General features: G+C 35.7%; 1 protein-coding gene across 3 annotated transcripts in view; it reads right to left on the bottom strand.

Annotated features, from left to right (window-relative positions):
- Nucleotides 1-25211, bottom strand: part of TAPT1 (transmembrane anterior posterior transformation 1) — a 49653-nt gene that overhangs the window by 6709 nt on the left and 17733 nt on the right. For all 3 annotated transcript variants that reach the window (XM_053975784.1, XM_053975785.1, XM_053975786.1), the window contains 9 exons: nucleotides 19877-20039; nucleotides 15989-16124; nucleotides 15030-15127; nucleotides 14786-14855; nucleotides 6959-7039; nucleotides 6016-6125; nucleotides 4323-4382; nucleotides 2881-2949; nucleotides 1550-1626 (listed from right to left, as the gene is read on the bottom strand). In XM_053975784.1, the coding sequence (XP_053831759.1) occupies nucleotides 1550-1626; nucleotides 2881-2949; nucleotides 4323-4382; nucleotides 6016-6125; nucleotides 6959-7039; nucleotides 14786-14855; nucleotides 15030-15127; nucleotides 15989-16124; nucleotides 19877-20039 (864 nt within the window). The remainder of the gene's footprint in view (nucleotides 1-1549; nucleotides 1627-2880; nucleotides 2950-4322; nucleotides 4383-6015; nucleotides 6126-6958; nucleotides 7040-14785; nucleotides 14856-15029; nucleotides 15128-15988; nucleotides 16125-19876; nucleotides 20040-25211) is intronic.

Raw genomic sequence — 25211 nt, 5'->3', positions numbered from 1 at the left:
AGAGCAAAAATTTCTTCTCACTTTTCAATAAGGACAAAATAGACCAAAATGTATTTACTTTTGTGACCTATGTCTTTAAAGAGCAGCAGTTAACACTTAATGTCAATCACATTACTTCTTTCTGCCCTCCATTCTCCAATCCACAGAGAGTGAAAAATCCTGGGTTGTAGCAGTAGAATGGTAGAGGTAGGAAAATACTACATATATTGGGAAAAAGGAAAAACCACTGAGCAGGATAAAAGTGCTGACCTTGGTACACCACAGCTTGAATGTGATGATCAGGGCATAGTGCTTTGAATTATACAAAGCTGCCTTTAGGGGGAACATGGGCACAGCATGTAGTATGCTGGGGAAAAAGTCAAAGTATGGTACAGAGGAATGTGGCTAAAATTTTACTATTTGGCCTATATGCAGCATCTCAAAGTCTTAGTTATCTGACACTAAACAGATGTGTCCCTACACTGATGTAGACAAAACACATCTGATCGAGCTCTATTTTCTGCAGATTAATGTCAGATTAGAGATAAGAGTCTACCTATTAATAAAGAATCTGTAGTAATCCTGTTCTTTTCACAAGCTATTGTAGAACAGTAGTCTCCTCTCTTCCAGCATGGCCTCCTCTCTTCCTGCTGAACCACTGCCTCAGCCTCAGAAGTCTTACGCTTCTCAAGCCTTGCTGCCTTCACTTAAAATACAACTTGGTAGGACACTGGAAGAAGTACTCCCACAATACTGCAGGCAGGCTCTTCTTCCATCAACAACTTGAAACATTTAATTGCATATGATCAATTTTGAGAGACAACAAACAATGACAGTGCAGATACAGCTTTCCTAGAAAGTACAGATAGTACACAGCAAGTGTCTCAAGACAGGCAAACTAAACTGGATGCAAAGTACACTTATGCAGTCTCAGAAGTACCTATCAGCTGGTGAGAATTTAAAGGTAAGAAAAGTAAAAACTGACTTGGCAGCGAAAGGATGCTGAAGGGATACTTGCACATCATTGGCTATGGAAAACAAATTGCCACTGGACATTGTATTTCTTACCTAAGATTACTTACTGACCCCACCCTTCCCAAACAATGTGAGCCTTGCATTTATTTTTTTTTAACAGCAGTTTCCTAAACCAAAGTAAACCTTGCATTTAACTACCTGAGAGAAAAATTCATGATCTGCTCAGAGCACTTGAACTGCTCATTTTTGTTCGCTTATTGAATCTTTTCGTCTTTGGTCTTCATTCCTTGGAATTCAATTTCCCTTTTTATACAGGAGTATGGTGCTTGTCTCTCAGATTCTCTCAGTCTTTTTGCAATAAATTATTTCCATTACTGAAATTACTTATTGAGGGCTATAATCCCCCAATGTAGTCACAGTACTTAAGGACAAATCTGCACTGTCAATTTCAGATTATGAGAATAAGGGTTTTACATTTATGTTCTACCGAATATAAATTGTGTTTATCCTTACATCCAGAAGTATCAACAGAAACTTCTTTCACATATGCAATCAAATAATGGTGAATACTTTTCAATTGTGTAGATTTACTTACCCACAGTAGAACAGCACAACACAAACATAAGCTAAGACTCCTTGTACTTTTATTGAGCTTGTTACGACTCTGATGAGCTGTTTTAAGAATAAAAGTTAAAACTTAGCACACAGTTATTACTAGAACATTGTAACAGACATTTCTTATTTGGTAAATTCAAGAAGAAGTAGAAACATTTACATTAACAGAAATTTAGTCTAATGTTCCCCTTGGCAGTACTACTCCAGATTTTTTTTTAAGTATTATACTAGGACTTAGTTGCAACTTTGCCAAAACCAGAATCTGACAATGTTTCTTTAACACTGACTTTCAAGTAAAACAAGAAGTGGAAAAAAGCTCTGAAACTCAAGGGCTAGAAGGAGAGTTAAAAATTTTTGAGGCAAATGTCAAGAGATGCAATGCAAAACAGAATCAGTGTTACACACTATGCTAACCTTATGATTACAACATTGCTTTGTGGACAAGGCACATGACTCCCAAGTTTGACTAACAAATGGATCCTGAAATTTCAGTTTTATTTCAGTAGTTTAAGCAAATCCTATGAATAGTATTTTTCCCCACCTCTATGGGAGAACGTTACATTTAAATTAATTTATCTTGATATTCTTCCAGGAACATTGTGAATTAGCACATTTGCTGACAAAGCATGTACAGATCCCCAGCATTATGGTAACTACTGCTTGTCTACATGTGTGTATGGGGAAAGCCAGAACAGCTATTTAGAGAAAACATTCTGCAATAGTTAATTCAGAACAGCATGTGGACAGAGTTCCATTAATTAAGTCATTCATTTTATAGCAACATGTATGTGTAACAAGGTCAACTATTTCAGAGTGATGTACTCAACAACAGCTCAGGAGCTCAGTGCCCCATATGAAAGAATATTGAGTCATGAAGTGTGCCATTACAGGGACAGCCACAAGGACTCCTATGAAAAATCTCAATAAACTCCTGCACTACTGCTAACCTTCTGGCAACCAGCTGCTTTGACTATTCCAAATGAATGAATAGGATAACTGCCAAAAGGAATATATGTTTAGTAAACACAGATGTAGTTTAATTCCACTGGTACAATTCAAGTCCTTACAAATGCTACAAAATTAATATATATTCCATTTTCTATGAAAGGCTGAGAAACAATAATGCATTTGAGAAGCCACAAGTAGTATGTGATACAGGTTATACTGAGTGTTAACTCAACTTTTCAGCATAATTTCAGTTACTTCAGATGATAATTTCATCCTCAAAACATCCAGCCAGCTATCTCAGAGGGACACATTCTCAAAGTGAGATCTTATTGACAGAAAACTGATAGGAATGATACAACTTACTAAAACAGCCAGTGGAAGAGGAATGAAACCCATTCTTCTAGAAACAGAATCACTATAATCTGTATATGCCTAGGAAAAGAAGAGGAAGAATAATGAACTACTAATGCAAAGGAATGAGCTTATTTTAGCTTGGCACACCCTCCAGATAAGAATAAAGCTCTGTTAACAAACACTATACTGGTATAAAGTGTACCTATTCAGATTTTGGAATTCAAATGGAGATAGCTGTACTCTCAGACAAAAATGTAATACTAGCATGACCAGTAAGATTAACTTCAGTGCTCTAAATCAAGAGCAACTGGAGTATAATACAAATGTCTAAACCGAGAGCAACTAGGACACTGAATAATGTACATCTGTACATTATTACCAGCTTAGAGACCTTTTTGTATTAATTTGACTGATCCTCAAATACTCTACAGAAAAAGCTGTTACAGGGATAAAAGAACAATTATTCCTCACACTAGCAATTTTAAATCATTCTACAAACATCTATAATTAGCCTTAAGATAACTGTGTTAAAATTATTTTGGAAATGTTTTTACATTTGAACTCAAAGCACAAGTACTTTGCATGACAGCTTGCCTGCAGTATTGAACATCACATCCAAGTCAGTGCTTAAATGATGCTATTTTATTCCCCACTGAGGATCCTTAAGAAAAGTAATGGAGTTTTCAAAACTAATTCACTGGTGTTTTCATTATTAAGAAATTAATATTAACTATTTGTAGCTGATGGTGTCTAAGTCCTTTATGAAGAATCCTCCTACTGCATTCCTCACAACAGCCCAAGAAACAAGCCCAAGAAAACTACAGAAATCATAGTAATGAAGTTCATTTAATAGTTACAGCATATGTCTAAAGCACTGATGAGTGGAATACCAACAAGTGAAATATAACGAGTCCTCATCCATGAAAGGTGTGCAGTAAACAGCTTTCCAAAAAATGGTACTAATTAAAAACAAGTGGTCTGTGTTCTATAAATACCCATGCCATGACAATAACATGCATAGTGCAAACATCTCTACACATCTGTGCATTTTATCTGTAAAGAAATATAAATTCCTAATGAATACTGTGTTTTAACCCCACACAGTGAAAATACCATGAAAAGAACAGTAATCTAAAATTACCCTGTTAAGTTTACTTACTTCCCACGTATGTCAAAAATGTGAAGTTGTTACAACTGTCCCCTTACTGTAAGTGTATTTGGAAGAGACTACAAAGTAGTATATTAAATGAAGCTCAAGCTGACCTGAACAACTGGATATAATATAAATCATAAACAAATATTTCTGTTATCTCTAATTAAAGAAAGCAGAGCAGAGTTGCAGTGCTGCAGAAGTGTACTGTACGTATTTCTTTAAGTGTTTGTTCCAATACCCCCCCCAATACCAATTGTGTGAGTTAATACAGGAAAGAGCATTTTATTTTCAGGCTTACATTTTTCTGTCGACTGCTAACAAGGTCAAATGCAAGACTGGCTCTGTATTCACTGTAGACCTGGAAAAAATCCAGCACATCAGATGTGTGATTAATTTGTTATCACATGTCATAAAAGTAAGACAGATATTAACAAAGTATTTCCATAAAGTATTAGGAACTTATGCATTTGCTGAAAGAGTCAAAGCCAGTTTTTCTGAGGTCTAAGGGCACTCTTCAAGAGATGAGCCTCTATTTCTGCAAGAAAGTAATTTGCATATATATATATATATATATATATATATATATATACAACAAACAAACAACACTACACTATGCTTTAGGAATTGAATGAGACTTCATAAAGTTACTGAATTTCAGGATCGTGAGAAACACAAAATAACATAAATCACATTAATCACATTTAGTTTTTCCCCCCCCCACAGTTCACAACTGCTTTTGAGCTACAGGAAAGCTAGGCCTGGGATCAAATTAAACAAATGAGAAAGCTTTCTTATACACTAAGCAAATGATACTATGAAAAAATAAAATTGCATCTGAAGATGAATTAAGTTTTTCATTCTCTTTAAAACAGTTCAGCACATTAAGAAAGAAAAGCATCTATCTTAAAGATAAGTGGCAGGACAACTTGCACTGCAGATGTTAATAATTCTGGAAAAAGTCTGACATAGCAACCATAAATCTTTAGAACTTCATACACAAAACCCACAAAGTTTATTAAATAAACCTTGCAAAATTGCCAGTGACTACCCCCATCCTCCAGCTGTTTCAGCACTCTGAAGCATGCTACATTTTTGGCTACCATGACTTCATTACTGCTCTTTTCCACACTCTCTATACGAAAGTAGGGCATGCATAAATGCCTCTGGCATAAGGGAGCTTATTAAGTGCATCTATTACACTTGTTTCTACACCCCACAATGTAGTTACTTTAGAGATGCTGAAAAAGAAAGCACCTCATAAGCTCTGATCTCATTTCCTGAGAAGTGGTTGTAATAGTGAAAAAACACTAACTTGTATCTTCACGAATTTATCAAATGCATTTGAATTCACACCATGTGGAACACAAATGGCCCCTTTATCATGCTGCAACACACAAGAAGCAACCTCATCTACTGCTTTAAAAGAAGGACTGGATAATATATGTGGCCTAAGAAATTTCAGGAGTGGGAAACTAACATAACCTACTTCATATTAGTGCTCCAGGGACAGTGGGAAAAAAGATCTCTGATTTCAGACTCCACTTTTAACACGCATGTGCAAGAATAGAGTTAAAGCAGCCTAACAAGATCTATTTTTCCAAAAGCCTGAATTTTAACCTGCAATCCATTTTCTTAGTAAAGGCTACAAGCTCTGTCTAGACTGCAGAACAACTAACCTTCTTTCAGTTTAGCTAATACTCACAAAATGATCTGCCAGTAATGTGAATTTTTGCTACTATGTGAGCTGTTATACAAATCTTGCAATAATTTATGGATCTGGAACTACTAATTTAGAAGCAGAGGTGTTTAGTTGCTCATTAAAAAGATCCTCAAAAGTATATTGTATCAAGAAATTAGCAAGCTTTCCCAAGTGATATCAACATATGAAAATAATAATTTTTACATTTTCTGCACTGGAAAAAAATTAATATTTAAAAGAATATTAGCAAAATTAAATACAATTTAATACAGCATTCCAAACAGATACCTACATCTGCCGTGATGTCATTGAATTTTGTTATAAAGGCATGTTTCACAATATCCACTGCAATTTCTGAAGCAACCACCATGCAAACATCCGGGAACAACACCCAAAAGTGATCTGAAGGTTGGAAAGAAACAAGTTAGGCCATTTAATTTAATGTCAGCATACAAAAAGAATTATAACAATTCTATTCAACAATGAAAAATTCTCACGAATCTGAAGAATATAGAAGTTTACATATCACTAAGCATGCAGTGTGCAAATTCTTGCTTATTCCATTGCTGTCCTAAAAACTTATCAGTACTGTACTATCACACCACAGCTAGAATCAGGCTCTAAACTCTTCACTTTGTAAACATCTACCTCTAATAGGAAGACAACCTTTATAAGTACTAGATACTACGTGTTCAGTATATGTAAGACATAGACAAGTATCTGCATTTTAGATGTTTAAGGTAAAATTTAGGTAGACTGGTAAGATTCAGGCAAAATACATCACACAGATCAGGGGTCAAAATTATTAAAACAATGTTTTAATAAAATCGTTATTTTACACAATATTTATTAAACATGTCATTAAAATCTTAAGTATAATCAATATTACATTAAGAATTGTATTTTTAACATAATCTTTATCACATTTCAATCTGACTAGCCACTTTCTAGGGACTCCTTCATTCACAGTGTAGTCAAAGGAAAGGGCTGGGAAGAAATTGCTTCAGACACTGCTTGAAAGATAAGCATGTGTTTATAGCATAACAATATATATTTCTAGCAGAAAGAACACAGTCATTCTTAAAAGAATACCAGAAATAGAAAAATGAGAATCTAAGATATTTAACAAAATTAGGATTTGTTAATGTGCTGATTACCCTTATCTTTCAGATTGAGGGAAGAAGCAAGAGATACAGCTCTTGATAGCATGGAATTTTTTCTTCTAGTTTACTCACCTGGATTCCATGAGAACTGTTCCATATTTCTCAGACATACAATTAGTAGCAGCACGTAATTGGTGAACCTCTCCTTTATATCTGGATTAAAAAATACCAAAATCTGTCAGCTCCAAAGGAATATTTGCTTGCATACAAAGATATCTACTCATTCTGAGGTTCTATCATTTATTAATTCTTGGATTAGATAACATTTTCCACAAATTATTTAACTGGATTTAAGGGGTGGGGGAAATGTTGGGAACCACACCATGGACAGGATTTCCACAGTAGGCTGTGACCTGGTCTGTCCAATGCTGCCTCACCTCGGGGTTCTCAGCAGCAGAAGGGAATTGTGACTTACTATCACCTCTTCTAATACATTAATAAAATAATCATTCTTCTTGATAAAGTCCATCCATTCCTTCTGTGATTCAAAAAGAACCAGCACTTCCTGTTACTAAAAAGAAGAGAATATACCTATCTGTCCTTTCAAGTTATTAGCAAGGCACATTTCATTTTCTACAGATCATAGATATCCAAACTACTATATACTGGGTTCAGTAAAAGGAAGAAAAAAATGTTTGAAGACAACTGTTACACTTTAGCTAGAAGGTTCCTACCAGTCTCTCACACTGTCCTCTTAATGGGAACAGCAGGATGTATCAGCACAGTTATCAAAATCATAAGCACTGTACCACAAGAGCAATCTAATTCAGGACAAAGTCCTATACCTTGCCTCCCAGACAAGGCAGTCTTTTTTTATACTTTGGTATCCTGTTTCCAGAAATGACACACACAGACCTTGCTTCAGGAAGCATTACATTTTTTTAGCTTCTTAAAAAACACCTTCCTGAAACTGTATTATGGAAAAGTAGGGTAAAACCTAAAACACAATGTCATAAAAATTTAGAAATCCAAAGAAGTCTTTTTGGAAGATAGAGCTACTAAGAGAATCTATGAAGACACTCTTATTGCTTGTTACACCTGTCAATAACCACAAAAATAATTTCTTTGTGGGCCCTCCAAATCCAAGGGGTTCATTTTCTTAAGCACCTCCAATGTTATTCCCAACCTACTGATTTTGGGAAACAAGAAATAGAAATTTTCAGAAGAACACACAAGGATTAAGCTGGACAAAAAACAATTTGACTTTCTGTCAACAGTTTCAATCAACTCTGACTGACTACAGGCCAACAGCAATGCCTGTGGCTGCAGTTACTACAGTATAATAGTATCCCTCATTTTAGAATAGAAGTTTGGAAATACAGGCAGGTCTGAAAAATGGTGCAAAAATAAAAGAAGAAATTCTCCAGGAGAAAGAAAGAAAAAGCACACAGAAATCAAGAAGAATGAGATTTCATGCACGATATAAAAAGGCACATCTTGGGGTATGTAAGTTCATTTGTCAGTATGGGCTGGGGAAGGGACAGAGGAAGCACAAGCTTTCAAAATAGAATGAATGGCATATATAAAAGGGGGGGGGGAGAAAAAGGAAATCTTTTAGTACAATAAATTTATAGCAGAAAAAAAGGATATAAGTAATACCTAACCATAATTTCTTCATTTTCTGCCAATAACACTCCAACAAGGGAAGTACATTCTTCTATGCTTCTGAATTCATAAAATACTGCCCAAATGACCAGAAGACAGTATTGTCTGAAAAACCTAGTTACAAGATACCACTTGACACTGTCACAAATGGATGAAAATGCAGTCAAGCACTCATTGATCTACATGCTTTATCATACCCATTAGTGACTTGGAAATAATCACTGAGTTTTCAGACTTTTGCACTGAATTTCAAAATAGTTTTATCTTCTATTTCCCACATCACATATTTCCACACTGCAATGACACTTCATTGGTCAGCAATGTATAACAAACACAGATCTCATCTTCAGTTTTTCAGGTCCTGTGGAGGCCTGTACAGAGAGATATTCTCAAGTGGGAAGCAAGGACTTTAATTCAGGCCTAACATTAAAGCATGTCTCAGGCTAATCCTCCAGACATTTATTACCTGCTTGGTATATGTTAACTCACCAGTCAACAGGATTAAATTGAGAAGGGGCATTCTGGACTTTAAATTTTTTCTTATAATGCTGTAATAATAGAAATTTTCTTCCACAAATTTCTGAGACTGGGTGACAGGCTGATACCTATTTTCTCCCCTCTGCTTATTTTCCCTGTTCCCAGTGGCCTCCCTTCTAATCTGTTATCTCTACTGCCACAGCTGTTCAAGGCTGTTAGGAGGGAGAGGAATGATTGTGGATGCTGCTCTTCATCCCTCTCATCAACTGTCAGAGTTGCAAGCAGGGCACTTTACAGCAGCTTCAACAGTAAACTCAAACAAATCAAAAATTCATTTCATTTCTCACCCTCATGGACAAGGACAAAAAAGGCTTCAGGATATCCAAAATAACCACAGGTAATCAGTCCTAAATATCAACTGAAATTCCAGAATACAAAATATGTACAGTAATGTTTCATCATTTATTATGAACTTATTTGATGTTGTATATGTACATTTGGTTTTTTTAAATTGGTGAGAGGATTTTCCTGTACCATGTATTGCCACTTCTGGAATGATGTCGTGAACTACAGAACAAGTGAAGCTACATCCCTGGGTCCACACTTGCTCATGCTCTTAAGAACAACAAAGGCAAAGTATATCACTGTAATTGTCAATTTGGCAAAACAGTGACAAACCACTAGGGTTAGTGATCAGTTACAGACAGCGCAGGTACTAGCAGGAGGCAATCATTCTATTCTGCTTCAGCATAATGAAGAGCAAAGAAAAAATGATCTCTTTTCATTCTCCATTGTGACAATGCTTAGTAACATTTATATAAGCCATTTCAACTCAGTTTTGCATGTATTCCACTAAGTATATATGATAAGCATACCACATAACTGGTTTTCTGTTAGGATACAGTATAGCTTCAATAACCCTTGCCATTATAAGACAGGGTAAAATGAGAGCCAGAATGACAGACCAGTGACATTTTAAATGGTCTTCAGCTACCTCCACAAGGACATGATTAAGAAGCTTACTTTCTCAATGTTTATGATCCTAAGTGTTAAAAAGCTGACATGCAGCACTAATTCAGATATATTTATCCCCTTGACCAGTCTCTTGTCAGCACCTACAATGCACAGTGCTGATGACATATTGTGCATGAAATCTGGATGAATATCAGTGACAGGTGCTGTCCCTCAGGGATCCATATTGGGACCAGTGTTATTTAATATCTTCATAAAAGACATAGATGAAGGAATTGAGTGCACCCTCAGCAAAACTGCAGATGACTGAGTGCTGAGGTTGCCACACCAGAAGGGTAGGATACCATCCAAAAAGACCTGGACAAACTCCATAAGTGGACCTATGGGAGTATCAAGAGGTGTAAGAAGACCAAGTGCAAGGTGCCACATCTGGACTGGGGCAACCCCAGGTATCAGCACAGGCTGGGGATGAACAGATCAAAACCAGCCCTGTTGAGAAGGACTTGGGGATTCTGGTAGATGAGAGGCTGGGCACGAGCTGGCAATGTGTGCTCACAGCCCAGAGAGCCAAATGTGTCCTGGGCTGCATCACGTTGAGAGCCCAGGAACAGAGATCCTGAAGTGGGGTAAATAGTCTTTAGAACATATACCTATTTGCTTCCACATTCCCTGACACATTATGCAGGAATCCCAAACCAGAAAGAAAAAAAAAATCATGTTAATCCCACTGTTTATATGTTTAGACCAAAAGCTAGTTGTAAACTGTAGCATGTAAGAAGTGAAACAAGATCTTTTGGTTTACATCTCAGGAACTCCTAAATAGCTGTAGTACCAACTACCTCTTAACAAGGTACTTGTTAGACCAGAGCACAAGAAAGGATCAAACACTGAACAAGGAATCATCAAGGACACACCAATCTCAAACATAATCCTGCTCCCAAATCCCTCATCCTTAACATGAACAACTTGATTAGAATAATGGTATTAAAACAAACCTAAAGCCACATGAGAAAGCAGTTCGAATTTCAAAGACCAAAGGTAAAAATAAAGGCTATTCAGTATTGTGATCAAAGTCAGAGACTGATAAATTTGGAACAAAGAAGAACAGAGAAGAAAAAGTACAGAATTATAAAGAAGAAAACTGAAGTTCCTAAAACTTTAGAATAAATATGTTAAATTTTTGAAACAAGAGATTTAAAAAACAATGAAGAGTCAGGCTTAATAACAAGCTGAAGGAAATAACCAAATGCACTACATCTAATGCACTTCTTTGTATGAGGTACAATTGACTTTTGTGAAAAAATTTAATTTAGAGCACAGCTTGAAATTAAAATAAGACATTTAAAAGCATAAAGGAAGGCAGCATGCTGGGCTTTCAACAATGATGAAAGAACTTCTCTTTATAATTTGGTCTCCTTGTTCTCTAATACTGACCCTACAAAATTAGTTTACAGGTAACTATTTCAAAAAGAGAATATACTATATAAATTTAGGAAAATACTTCTTCCTGATACAACAAATAAAAGGTTTTCTGTATGGAAGTGCTTTCAAATGGCCATAGTGTTTAGATTGCCTGGGTGTGCATAAATTTCCTTGTAAAAGTCAGGGTGACAATGCTAAAGTAGTTTTGCTGCAGCTGACAAATCAAAGCTGTGGGAACAGCATGGCTGAAGTCACAGATTCTGTAGCTGCACTCTCAAGCAGCAATAAAGCCCCAAGGTCTTTGTTGATCTGCCCCTAAAAGATAACAGGTTTAGTTTTATTAGATAACAATTAACTTATGTGTATTTCATGTTCTGTTCTATTAATTGCAGACAATTCACAGTTATTTTAATCTTGAAGTTTTAGTGGATTAGCAGTTACAGTAGAATTTTAAATGACCATACAAATGTGAGAAGGATCACTGACTCCACTAAGTTCAGAAATGAAAATACTGGGAAAAATAATACAGCCACACATCAGCTTGCTATCCATCAACTGGTGCTGAGCATGATGCCAAGCGAAAATGATTTCACAGTTTCAAGATCTAAACCAGTAGCTTGGTGACACTTCCTATCCTGGTGTCTTACTACATAGAAGCTTGAGCCAGGCAGGGCTCTGCACGGTATTTCAACTTGTGATACAGGGCATTTCATAGAAAGTACAGCTTGCACAGTTCTTTTCTGTTTTCATGCTTTTATTCACAAGACAACTTGCTTTTGAATTTTAGTTTTAGTAACTTCTCTTGAACACAATATCTACTCTTGTGGACATTGCTTATCTTTTCTGCTATGACAGCTTCACCTACTCATGAGAAATTCTGCAGATGCCCCTGTGAGACTCCTATTATTCCCCTCAAATTATTTACCTACTGTGTACTAATCAGTACCTTTACATTGAACTGAAAACATGTTTGACAACAGTAATATTTTGAGCTGAGCCCCAGAAAAGGTGAATCCATTCAGTGTGTCCAAGCTTAATCAGCTACTGCTGCCATCATTACCCTACAGATGATGCAGACCTCAGAAAACTACTGAAAGAAGCAGAGAAAGGTGGGAAATATAAGGGAGTGCCTAGATGTAGTGTTTCCTTTCAGAAGTTCAGTTCAGCCCAGGCGTGCAGTTTAAGCACAGTGTGTTCTAGTACACACACGACACTCTAAAGGCTAACTGGAAGCTCAGCTGACAGGACCACACTAGCCTCATTTCCAGGGTAGGATGAAATATTGGCATAACATGCCAACATCATCATAAAGATACACCATCAAAAGATGCACCATCATTTCAGCTGCATGAAATAAAATGTTTAAAGGATACTAAAGTGATCAGAATACATGAATCGAAACAATACTGTTCCATCCCTTACTGAAGCTGTGATGCAGTAAATTTGTTCAAGTTCAAAAGAGGTGAAAAGCTCTACTAAAATCTGTCATTTATCTCTGAGAAGAAAATCACTGCTATTTATAACCATACTGAAAGGTGTTCCAGGAAAAGTTATCTGTTTGAAAGGAATAAATTAGCTTGTTTTGTGCACTCTTCTATGTATGTACTCACTGCTTTCATCCCCACACTGTCTAATGAATGGCAATACATCTTCCATCAACTGATAAAGGACCTGGTTTTGCTATTATGTGTCTTCAATAATAATGTCCAGCAATAAAATATTGATATCCTTTTCTTTTTATAGAGGAAATTGCTAGCACTTTCTAATATCAGTCCACTGCTTATTTCAACATGAAAGAGGCCTCACCTTTAGGCAGGAGAGCTAGATGCATAGTTATAACTATTTCCTGCCTTAATAATAAACCTTATCTAGGTTTTCTGTCAATAGTTAAGTAAATTTCATTTTTAGCATTCTCACTGTACAGTTAAATAGCTCTGATTTTAAAAATACAAGTAATTAAATCTTGAAACTAAAAGTAGTATTATTATCACAGAATAAACATTATCTACATAGCTGGGAACATCTTTTTGGGGAGGTTTAAGAGCATCTTTGTGATAGCTTAAAATTTAGTGTTAATTTCGTTATATAATTCTCTGTGATATATTTAAGGTTTTACATAAATATTCTTTCATCCAAAGAATTACAAAACATTTGCATGCAATATTGAAGTTTGCAGATGAATTTTGCATGTAATATTGAAGTTTGCAGATGAATTAGACAGAGGTCATATCAACAGAACACAAAACCTGATGTAAGCCTATTAAAATTTTACCTTGTGATACAAAAATATGAATCATCTGTTTCTAAATAAGTAACTATTTTATTCTTTTAACCTACTGCATATTTGAGTTGTCTGGTTTAAAAACTTTGAGCTGGAATGAAAAGAATATAATCTATTTTCTTTGCTCATCTGTATAAATGAGTGTGGGGAAATTCAAATCAGATATACTGAAGAAATTCTTCACTGCAAGTGAAGGTGAGGCACTGGCACAGGTTGCCCAAAGAAGCTGTGGATGTCCCCTCCCTGGAGGGCTCGAGACCAAGGTGCATGGAGCTTTGAGCAACCTGGCCTAGAGGAAGGTGACCCTGCCCATGGCAGGGGGTTGGAATGAGACAATCTTTGAGGCCCCTTCCAGTCCAGGGCATTCTGAGATTCTACAAAACTAGTACAAGCAAAGAAGCTCTAGCACAGCCTTAAAGTGCAATCATTCCTACTGGCTTTGAAATCAAGAATTCAATAAATATTTCAAATGGCTGATATCAGTATTAGGAAGAATCTCCATCAAAAGATACCTGAACAGCTTTTCCTCATGAGACACACTGAGTATGAGTTCCCAAAATTCATCCTAAGCAGCAACAGAGTTAAGAAGTGCAAGAAGCATGTTTCCTAAGTACCCTCTATCTATTATCTTGAGAGCATATCACAAATTAGAGTAATCTCTGTTATTTCCCTCATAGATCAGCTACTTTGTTGCATTGTTTTTTTGTTTGTTTGGGTTTTTTTTTTGTTTGTTTTAGGGTAAGGGGGGAGGTATTTCAAGATCCGCCCTCACAGCCACCCAACAACATGCATTCTGAGATCACTGTGTCAATACAGCACACTATAAAGTCAATTTTTTGAAAACAGTAAGCTTTATCACTTGGAAGCACGGGCATTTCAGCACAAAGCCAGCAGGCTGTTTTAGCACCTCAAATAAAAACTTGCCATAAAAGGACTAAGTGTTCCTTGAAGTGGATCTCAGTTTCATCCTACTGAACCAAACAATAAAAGGGGTGATGAGGAATGCAAGTCAGAACACTCAAATTCACCAACATAAAATGTTTATAGTAAGAACAATATTAAATACATTGATATTAAGTACATTAATGAATTAAATAAACAGCCTCTCCACATTTTCTCCTGATCAGCACTGCTATACATACCACTATTAGACATTTGAAAAAGATTGTTCTTCTCAAACTTCTTGAAAACACTTCCTTTTATTTCAACGAACTGCAATTTTTAGAAACAGTTAGTTAGTTTTTACTCATAAAAAACTGATATAAACAAGTAATATTATCCAAAAATATATTATTTTAAAATATTAATATTTAAGACGTATGATTCACAAAGACATAGGATTCTGAAACAAATTAGGATAGCTATATGATAAAGCTACATACTTACATTGTTGGACATCATGATGGTGAGCAGTGATTTATTGTGGGAGTTGAAGGCCACATTAAGGGTTGTTGCTTGAACCATTATAAGAATAGCATGCAGGACTGCATAGCAGGGTTAAGGAAGAATATTTGAAATAGGTTTTCTGCACAACACTACTGAAGAGCAGTGAACCACGTATTTCCTATTTTACTTTCAAAGTTTAACGGGAAAGTTTCCATATTCCTGTAAACCAGACTTACAGCAAGACGATGTTGTAGTGCATAGCTACGCAGACGAGAGAAAGCTACAAGACAATACTTACGTGTATGTAATATATGCACAGTGCTTTGTAGCATGTAATAATGATGCTAATTTTTCTTGTTCTAAAAGAACCCAATAACATTAGTCAATCAATACAATCTGAAGAAAAAATCTCAGGTAAAGATTCAGAATTATCCTAAAGATTTCAGAGAAAATAGGGAAAAATTGTAAGAATACTAAATTCATTACCAAAACTACTGGACTACAGTATCTTTTTAGATTCATAAATTCATTGTAAGATTATTTTACACTAAGAACATTTGCATTCTGAATATGCATGAGTTTATCCCTTCACTGCAAGAAAATATATTCAAGCTAGATGCATTTAACATTCCGCTAAATAACAATGCCCCACTGTCTTTAAGGCCCTGTGAGCCAAAATACTCAAAACCAAATCAGAAATAAAATTTCAATTTTCAACTATCCAAATATGGTTTTTAATTTTACTATAGGTACACCATCATGAAGAGATTCTTTTTTTAAAGCAGGTGGTACTGGCAATCTTACTTTTCAAGTAAAGGAAGACTGATTTAGGAATACTACCGATTTTTCAAATGTATTAAAATAAAATAAATCAGAGCACTTACTCTGTAATTTAACTTAGAAAATTTTTCAAAGAAATTTATCAAGAATTGATAGCAAAGAAAATTATCAAAGGATACAGACATACAGCACTGCCATGAAGAAGTGAGGAATCACACCTATGTGAGCTCTTTTTCTTTCCTTAGGTTCTGTAGCTGTCCAATAAAGAGCATCCAAAATATCTTGTCCAAATGAAGAAATCAGACGATCAGCCACCTAAACAAGAACAACTTTACTGCCTTTTACTGCCTACCTTTCTCTCCAACACTTGAGCCCAGTTGAAGAACAGTTCAAACTGAAAGTACAGCTCAATCCAGAAAAAGTTTCACATATCACTTTTGATCTCTTACTTATTTCATTTTCTCTCTGGATTTCACAGCAATACCCTTCCTTCTGTACATTAAGCAGTTTACTTTCCCTTTCAAACTTACTATCCAGTTTGCAACAGTATTTGGAATAAATAATATATTGTTATCTTAGATGCTTTCTTGAAAGATACTCAAGTACAGTTCAAACCTCAGCCTTTGATAAAGCAGTATGCATGTTGTATCATATCATTTAAAATGTTTTTGCCCATCTCTCTGGGTTTAATGGAAACAAAGCCCCAACAATAAAAAGTTAATTTCAGATGTCAGGGAACATTAGCTTACAGGTACAAAAAGCCTGAAATTAGACTTGTCTCTACTGCTTTCTATATACTGAAGTATATACTTAATGCAAATGTCTACATAAAGCAGAATTCAAAATTAAAAGTACTATAACATAAAAATAAGTGATCAAGAAGACTTGAAAGTCTGCCAAAAAGCGAAAATATGTTGAAAAAACAACAAACACCTGGAGTATAATCCAAAGAATATATACACAAATAGGAAAAAATCCTCTAGCAGTAATTCTAAAGATAGAAAACATATGGACAGCATTTTGAACTTGTAATTTAATACCACAGCATGAAAGGTCACGGGGAGTTCCACCAGTTCCCAACATTTCATCAGCAGCAAACAAATAAAACTGAAAATCATTACACGGAAGAACATTTTTTTCTGCCTATACACTGCAGTTTAGTAATTTTAAAACCAAGCTGCACAGGAAAACAAAACCAGAACTTCAAAAATTAAACTTGGCACATGTCTGGCTAAAAAAAAAAAGCTATCTCTCATTGCTTTCTAATTCAACCAACTGGAAACAGTTAAAGATTAAAAAACTGATTATCTCTATTTAAGACAGACTAGGAATATTTTCTCTTAGTCTCTTTCTTTAAAATAACAATTTTGGACATGTTAAATCAACATGTAGCAGTACAGAACCAGGTGCACAATGTCCCTGCAAATATTGATCCTACTAGATAAGAAATAAGTTCTTGGGACAACACAAACCTAGACTTCAGATAATTTCCTGACTTTTGAAATTAAATAGTTCTCAAGATAAAGATACTGAAGTGAGGAAAGTCGTAGTTATTTCTGACACTATTACTGAATGAAGTTTCCTAAAATAGGAAAATTGAATTAAAACAAAGTTTTACAGGATGTCTCAAGTAAATGTACAATGTGCTGCGCTCTAAGAATCACCTATGAAATAAAATGAACAAAGCCATGAGCTGATGAATTATCATAAACCTGAAGCTCCCAACCCCATCAGTTTGAGAGATATTTACAGTGGCATTGTTTTCGGCTTTTAGGTTTTGTAAATTGAGATTGTCTGCATTATTTGGTTCCTGCTCATTGTGATGACCCACTGAGTAATTACACCTGGTGTAGTAACACCAGCTACAGAAACTTAAGAGTTTGGTAAGTTTTTGTCCACAATATTGTGAGGGTTTTAATAGATAAAACGGTGGCTTTGCTTTCCTTTCTATTTAAGCAGTCCTTGGTTCTTTGCTGAAAGGATAGAAAATATTAAAACCCACCACACAATATTGTTGCTTGCTTTTCCAAATATGACTTACCTAAACCCTAAATGCCGGCTCCAGGCTCCAGCAGAATTCCATGGTGAGTGCTGTCACCAGCGTAACGCACACTGGGGCTTCACAAGGAGCAGGAGCCGGTGGGTCTGAATCTAAAAAAGAAAAGTGTCATTTAAGCCAAATGTGCTGAATGCTCCCCTTAGCCTGTCAGTTGGGAGCATTCAGCACATAATTTGAAGATTTTGCATTCCTCGTATCAGTCCAGGACAATACTCCCTGGACTTGCCAACAGCCGAAAACATTAGGACATTGTAAACATCTCTGTTGCTCGGTGATTTACTAGACTAAAAAGATCTTCCTTATTTTGAAAACTCGGGAAAATATGCAAAGCATATTGCTTAAAAAAGAGCATATTAAAAATTCTTTAAAAAGAATTGCTTGCATCAGTAGCAAAGACTTTTAATAAAAGTAGTCTAAGCAAGCCAATATTCAAACTGTTGAAAGCTGACTAGCAACCAAGTCTTTCAGTGGGATACCATGAACATTTTCTGCCAATGTTGCTGCAACCTGTCATGGTAAAAAAGCCCCTTAAAAACACACACTCTGCTTGGCATGCTGGGTTTCATGAGACACCATTAAAATTAAATACTGTTTCCAAATTCAAAGTCTAATGTAATTTTTCTAATAACCATGAGTAGTAACAAACTTCCCCCTTTCCTAAAAGAAAAAAACTCACGCAGCACTTTTCTTAGTTAAAACACACAATTTTGGTTCTGTCAAACACAGCAAAGTAATTGAATTCGTCATTCCAAACGGAATGGCACACGGATTTCAATTCACAGCAAACATTGCAGTATGGCTTCAAATTACGTGGTAAGCACATAAAGCTGAGAAAGTACACCACTAAGTGATTTGAAGTAGTCTTGAAATAAAGAGAAAATAGTATTTTAAGCACATGGATTTATTTAGTAAGTGTTAATCTCTCATCAATTATGGAACTATATATGGACAAGTATTTCCCCACACAACTGAAATCTAGATAGTAACTCAGTGCCAATTTAATATTTGTACATATTTTCCAGCAAATGTAAAATCAAAAGCAACAAAAACCCTATGAATAAACAACTGGGGCGGCGTGTATGATATTTATTTTGCTTATTATAATAAAGTTTGTTCCTTATGCAATATGTTCATATTTTATTAGGAAAGAACAAATGCCTTCAGACAAAATATTCAGATTTTGGAGAAATGTATCCCTGTTTCAGCAGTCTTCAAACAAAGGTACAACATATGTTCAAACAAGGATTAATATATCATTCAGGAATCCCAGAACCCTAGCATAATAAATTTTGTGTACAAAGCTCTGATTGAGTCTGTATTCCTACTATGTCTATATTTGCAGGATGGAGATAAGATTGTGCCCATGAAAACATTATTTACTTTGTGAACCACTGATCACAGAAGTACAATTAAAAATTTTATACTTTACATTAATAGCAGAAGAGAAATTGTTTTTCTTGACAGAATTTCTCTTTATCTTACCTCCCAAAAGAGAATTTGTTTTTCTACATTCATTCATTCACCTTAAAGGCTTGTGTCTGCTAGCCAAGACTGAGATAAAGCTGTAACATGTGTCCCTGCATACAATGAAAGCTATATTTCCATAATGATGTATTTAAACCCAAATTCCATGTTTTCTATCATCTTCCTCCTCTGCTCTCTCTCAGGATCTTATCATTATTTCAAATCAACAGTTTCTACTTTTCCTGGCAAGTTCAAAATCTCATTCATTACCTGGCATTTCATAAGACACTTCTTTTATTTCCATTTCTCAAGTTTCTTGCTATGAAATTGATTAAGATAAGCTCCACAAATTAGGCATTATGAAACAGTACCTAAAATCTTATTGTTCACAAACCTGTCTCACTGCATCTGCGCTTCTTATCTTAGGTATGAGCTGATTTGTGACAATACTAGATGCACCACATTCTAAGTAAATACTGGAACATAAAATATTTTAGACAGTCTGACAAAAGCATGCTTCATATTTTGATGTCAACATTCTTACCTCAAGCATGTTATAGATGATGTAGAGCTTTATGACAGACTGTCCCCTTATCAGATGATACATCATAGAGTAGTCAACATAGTGCATCATGAAGTAGCAGATGACCAATATAACTCCTTTGAGCATGTCACATACCTGAGCAGGTTGTAGCAAACGTCTGTCACTGAAACACAAAGGGCAAAAAGTTCCACTAAATGTCATATACCCACAAAATACAGATGTTACAAAATGAATATGAATTTACAGAAGCTGTTCATCATGGATATATTTTAATGTAGCTTATTATGCCTCCTCCCCTGCCCCTCACTCCAACACCACGACTATGACACACATTTATAGATCACACTCACAAACAAACAGGATCACAGTTTCTTACTAGCCACATCCCTGTAATTAAAACACTATATTTGTTAAGAGTTCCCACTTTTTAATAACCTTCTGTATGCATGCCCTTTGTTTCTAATTTACCTTCCCACTTCCACACAATTCTATGATTTTGACTTCCTCAGGTACAAAAATTGTATTCATTATGATCAAAAAGATATGAAGCAGTCATCTTCAATTTCAGTACAATGAACCAGATGCTGAGGAACAGGTTGTAAATTCTGTATCTTCATTTAGCTCTAAGCTCTGCAGCAGTAAATGCAAACAATTTGACATCAGAGCTGGAGGTTGATTGTGAACCAAATGCTGAAGTTTTCCATGAGTAACCCAGGAGACTAAAGGAATCATTACACAATTTCTTCCTAGTAAAACTACAGGAAGAAAATATCTTTATCTCAATTGCCACAACAGTATACATAAGCATAGTGAAATTGCAAGGCCGTGTTCACTTGTCTATTTATTTAGTTTAGTATTAATGGGAGGCAAAGCAGTTAAAAAGCCTTTGAATTACATCAAAAGGTTGATAATTAAATATAAAGAAGGAGGAAATATTTTTTATTAAATATATTTAATTGTTTAAATACACTGAAATGCTTTTACAGAAATTAATGTTTCACAGAGTCGCAAGCAATTAGCAGAATTCAAGTCATGAATTTTCAGCTTCTGCATTCTTAAATCAGTAGGTCATCCAGTGATTAGGCAATGTTCCCATGAACAGATAACACATTTAGAAAAAAAATTAAGAGTTATCTTGTATCATTTGTAAAAAACATCCAAACAGTTACTTATGACCTCTGGAGTAGTTCTACAGACCCTGCAGAGAAGTCTAAAATCCCTGCTACCTCACTCATTCTATTTAAATCACACCTGGAGTGTTATTATTTCGGTTTCTTTGCTGTCTTCCATTCAAAAGAAAATTGCCCTGAAAAGAACATTCATGCATTATATCACTCCTGGAACCACACAATGACATTCCACAAAGGGCATATAGGTCATGCTCTTGCTGGGAGTATGAGCAAGAAAGTTCCCAGAACTCTCAGATTTACACTATTGCACTTTGAACAGAGAGCAACTGCTCCTTTTATGATATAGTTTTTACTGCATAAACTGTATTAAAAACAATTACATTCTAAATAAAAAAATTCAACCTGTCCAGCATACCAGAACTGCTTCCATGGGCTTTCTCTCCCTAAGAGACATTTTCTTGCTTTCAGAAGTCCTCCAATAACAAACAATCTTCACACCATATCTTATTTCAGCCTAAGTCCTTGACAAAATGCCTCAGTGAATTTTCTTCCTTTCCTCAGCCCCCAAACTGACATTTAACTGCAAACACCAACTGAAAAAATTAAAGAAAACTGAATGTGTACCTTTTGCTCACTGTCTAAAAAGCCTATGACTGTCTTTGCATGACACACAAAAAAACGCAACCCCCAACCTGTAAAATCACACTTTGAAAATTTACTGCCTTATTTAATTACATCTGACTTAAATTATTATAGTTATTAAAATATAATAGTATATATTGAAATATTTACAAGACTTAAACAAGCCCATGATTACGATTACTGTTCATATGCTGAGTAACAGCATATTCCTTTTTCTCCAATCTACTTCCATTTTGGAAGTGCATTCAGTCATTTCTGTACAAGTTTCCCAGCCAACACTTAAACTCTGAAATACAGACTGGGATACAGTCATAAAGGTACTATTATGCCACAACAGTAATGCCAGGCCTTAACACATGAAAAAGAGAATCTGAATTTATTACTCAGAATATCAGCATCTTCATTCTTCCATCTATCTTATCATTAGAGAAGTAGTGAGTACCTGGTAGAGAAAACCTGATGAACAAAAGAGACACCCACTTGAAAATCTCATTCACAGTCTCTTAAAAGTTTGTTATGGTACCAGTTTTAACAATAGGATGGTCTCTTACTGAAATGCACTAGTGAGTAGAATCTGTTTATGAAGCTTCTGAAGCAGTCCAGAAAGATTGTCTAAGGAAAATGCTTTCATGGCCACAAGCCAATACAGACTGAGAATATCACGTCAAAGGTTTTCTGGCTTACAAGTAGCATCAAAGACACTCAACCACCAGTCACAAGCTGCAGATGTTCTGTCATGGTAACTCCATCACTCTTCTGTTTGTGTTGATGTTCATCTGACTACACTCAAGTAAAATCAACTCAGGAGAAGCCAATGTAAATGCACACAGCAACCATGACAGGGGACTACAAATTCTGAGAAGAGACTACATAAAACCAGGAGCACAGCTGCTCTTCTAAAGGTGGTCTCAACTCTGAAAACTGTCTTAAGAGACTAACTCTGTATGAAGTTGCATACAAACTTGCAGCCTATAAAAGATTTTGACAATGTGCTGTGTACAGAACAAACTTGATTATCACTGAAATTCAATTCAAAAGCTGTCATAAAGAGTCAGATAAACTACTCTTGATTGCTGTGGCTTTACAGGAATTAAACTTTTGTAGAACAGATCCCATTCAAATAATATTTTTAGAGAATTTCAGAATGATTTAGGTTGGAAAAGGCCTTTCAGATAATCAAGTCCACCTGGTCACTTATCACTGCGAAGTCCATCATTAAACCATAGTCTATGCATCTTTTAAGTACCTCCAGGGATGGTGATTCCACCACTCCCCTGAGCAGCAGCCTGTTCCATTGTTTTACAATTATTTTGGTCAAGAAATTTTTCCTAATATCCAATCCAAACCTCCCCTGGCATAACTTGAAGTCCTCTTGTCCTACATCTCAAGAGGTGACTTGGTTTATTTTCTCAGTAGTCTGTCAGTATGTCTAGGGAAAAAACGCAATAAACAGTATTTTTCTGTCTGTTTCTGTCTGTTTTAATTAAAAATACAATCCATCAATGGTCTGTTCAAAGTTCTACATTACTTCTTGTGCTTCTCATTCACATGAGAAGCACAAACAACAGTAATGCTCCGACAAATTCAGAACAAGTGTCTTGGTTTGGGCTGGGACAGAATGCCTTTTATTTTTAGTAGCTGTTTTTTTGGATTTAGTGTAAGAATGATAATAACACACTGAATGTTTTAGTTGTTGCTAAGAAGTGTTTACCCTGAGTGAAGGATTTTTCAGTGTCTCTTGCTCTGCTAGTGAGGAGCTGCACAGAAGGCTGGCACAGAGTATAGCTAGGACAGCATGTCCCAAACTGGCCAAAGGAATATTCCACACCACAGAGCATCACACCCAGTATATAAACTGGGAGAGTTACCCAGAATGGGTCTATCACTTTTCAGGGACTGGCTGGTGGACAACTTTGTTACTTGTTTCTCTTAGGGTTCTGTTAGATTCTCTCCTTCTCCTTTTCACTACTATTATTATTATCGTATTTTGTATTATTAGCATATTTTGTTTCAATTATTAAATTGTTCTTATCTCAACCCATGAGCTTTACCATAACTTTCAAATTCCCTTCCCCATGGGTGGAAGATGGAAGGAGTGAGTGAGTGGCTGCGTGGTACTTAGTTGCCAGCTGGGACTAAACCACAACATCTTAGTCACAAAAATATCCTCACAGTTTCAATTTCCTCAGTTTGATGATAGAAGAGCTGCCAGCATCTCAACCATCTACTCAGTACAAGGGATTACTACAAAGATTAACTACAGAAAACTGCTTTCTAGAAAGTAAGAAGATCCTAGCATTTAAAATATATTCCATTGTTCTTTCATTGTACACTAGAAAAGACCCTTACATATTGACTAAACAAGTAATCTACAGTGTACCACTAATGTCTACATGTTTCCAATTGAGAGAGATTAAACATGTCTCCTCCATAAATCCACAGAAGCATTGTTATTGAATCATCTTTCAAGCTCTGGTTAATAACATTCAAAAAAGGATTTTGAGGTGTAGTTCTGCATATAATATAGAAAAGGGACAATTACTTCCTACAAAGACAAGGAAATCAAGAAAATGGATTAAGTCTCATGATTTGTCACCTTTTGGTGAATACACAGAACTGCAAAGCCTGCAGGAATGAAATGATGTAGTCAGTGTTCGGTGAGATCTGACCATTGCAGTTTTAATACACAATCAGGCACACGGTTCAATCTGTATTTGTCACAAATCATTCCTGTCCTTTGCATTAAGCTGTTTAATACATATAAACACACACAGGCTGATGCGATTTCATGCCTGTCATAGCATCCCAGCATTCTGCATTCATTTTTCTCAATATGTGTTTTTACTTATTGTCTCCAGTAACCACTCAATGCCAACACTGAAAAGTACTTTCAGGACATCTTAAGCACTAACTAATCAGACCTTGTGGTTAATATCATATCCAAACTCATACTGCTGTAGTCATGCACATCATGAATACTACAGAATCTCAAAGAAACAAAATTAAAAGCTCACATTACAGAATCTCAAAGAAACAAAATTAAAAGCTCACATTGGTCAAGCTATGACAACTACAAAAAAGCCAAAAAACAAATAGGAAAAACATAGAATAGTGCTGGTAATTTCAATATCTCACTTGAAAGTAGGGACCCAAGTTTTAAGAATCAGACATTACTGAGCTGATGTGATAACGTACAACTTTAGAAACCATTGAATGGAGATATGAGAAGCTGAAACAGCTTAGCTCACTTCCAAACACTTCACATTTTTACAGCTGTGCATGAAGTATGACAGAACACAGACAGGAAGATTTCACAGGAAAACTACATATGGGTCTTTTTTCTCATGAGTGACAAAATGAGAATAATAATTAAAGAGCACTACAATGATACAGCTTCAGTCATTCTGGCAGCAATGTAACAAAGCAGTGGGCAGTAGAAATTTTCTGTAGAAAGCAGTTAGTCTTTTCCTTCAAAGCTATCCCAGGCATACAGTGATGCTGCACAACTGAGTTAAATATTAACATGTGCCTGGCTTTAGTGAACTCTGCTTTTGAAAGACGGT

Source organism: Vidua macroura, chromosome 4, assembly GCF_024509145.1.
Source record: "Vidua macroura isolate BioBank_ID:100142 chromosome 4, ASM2450914v1, whole genome shotgun sequence".
In the NCBI taxonomy this organism is placed as follows: Eukaryota; Metazoa; Chordata; class Aves; order Passeriformes; family Viduidae; genus Vidua; species Vidua macroura.
The sequence above is the reverse complement of the archived record's forward strand: the minus strand, read 5'-3'. Positions and strand labels throughout refer to the sequence as shown.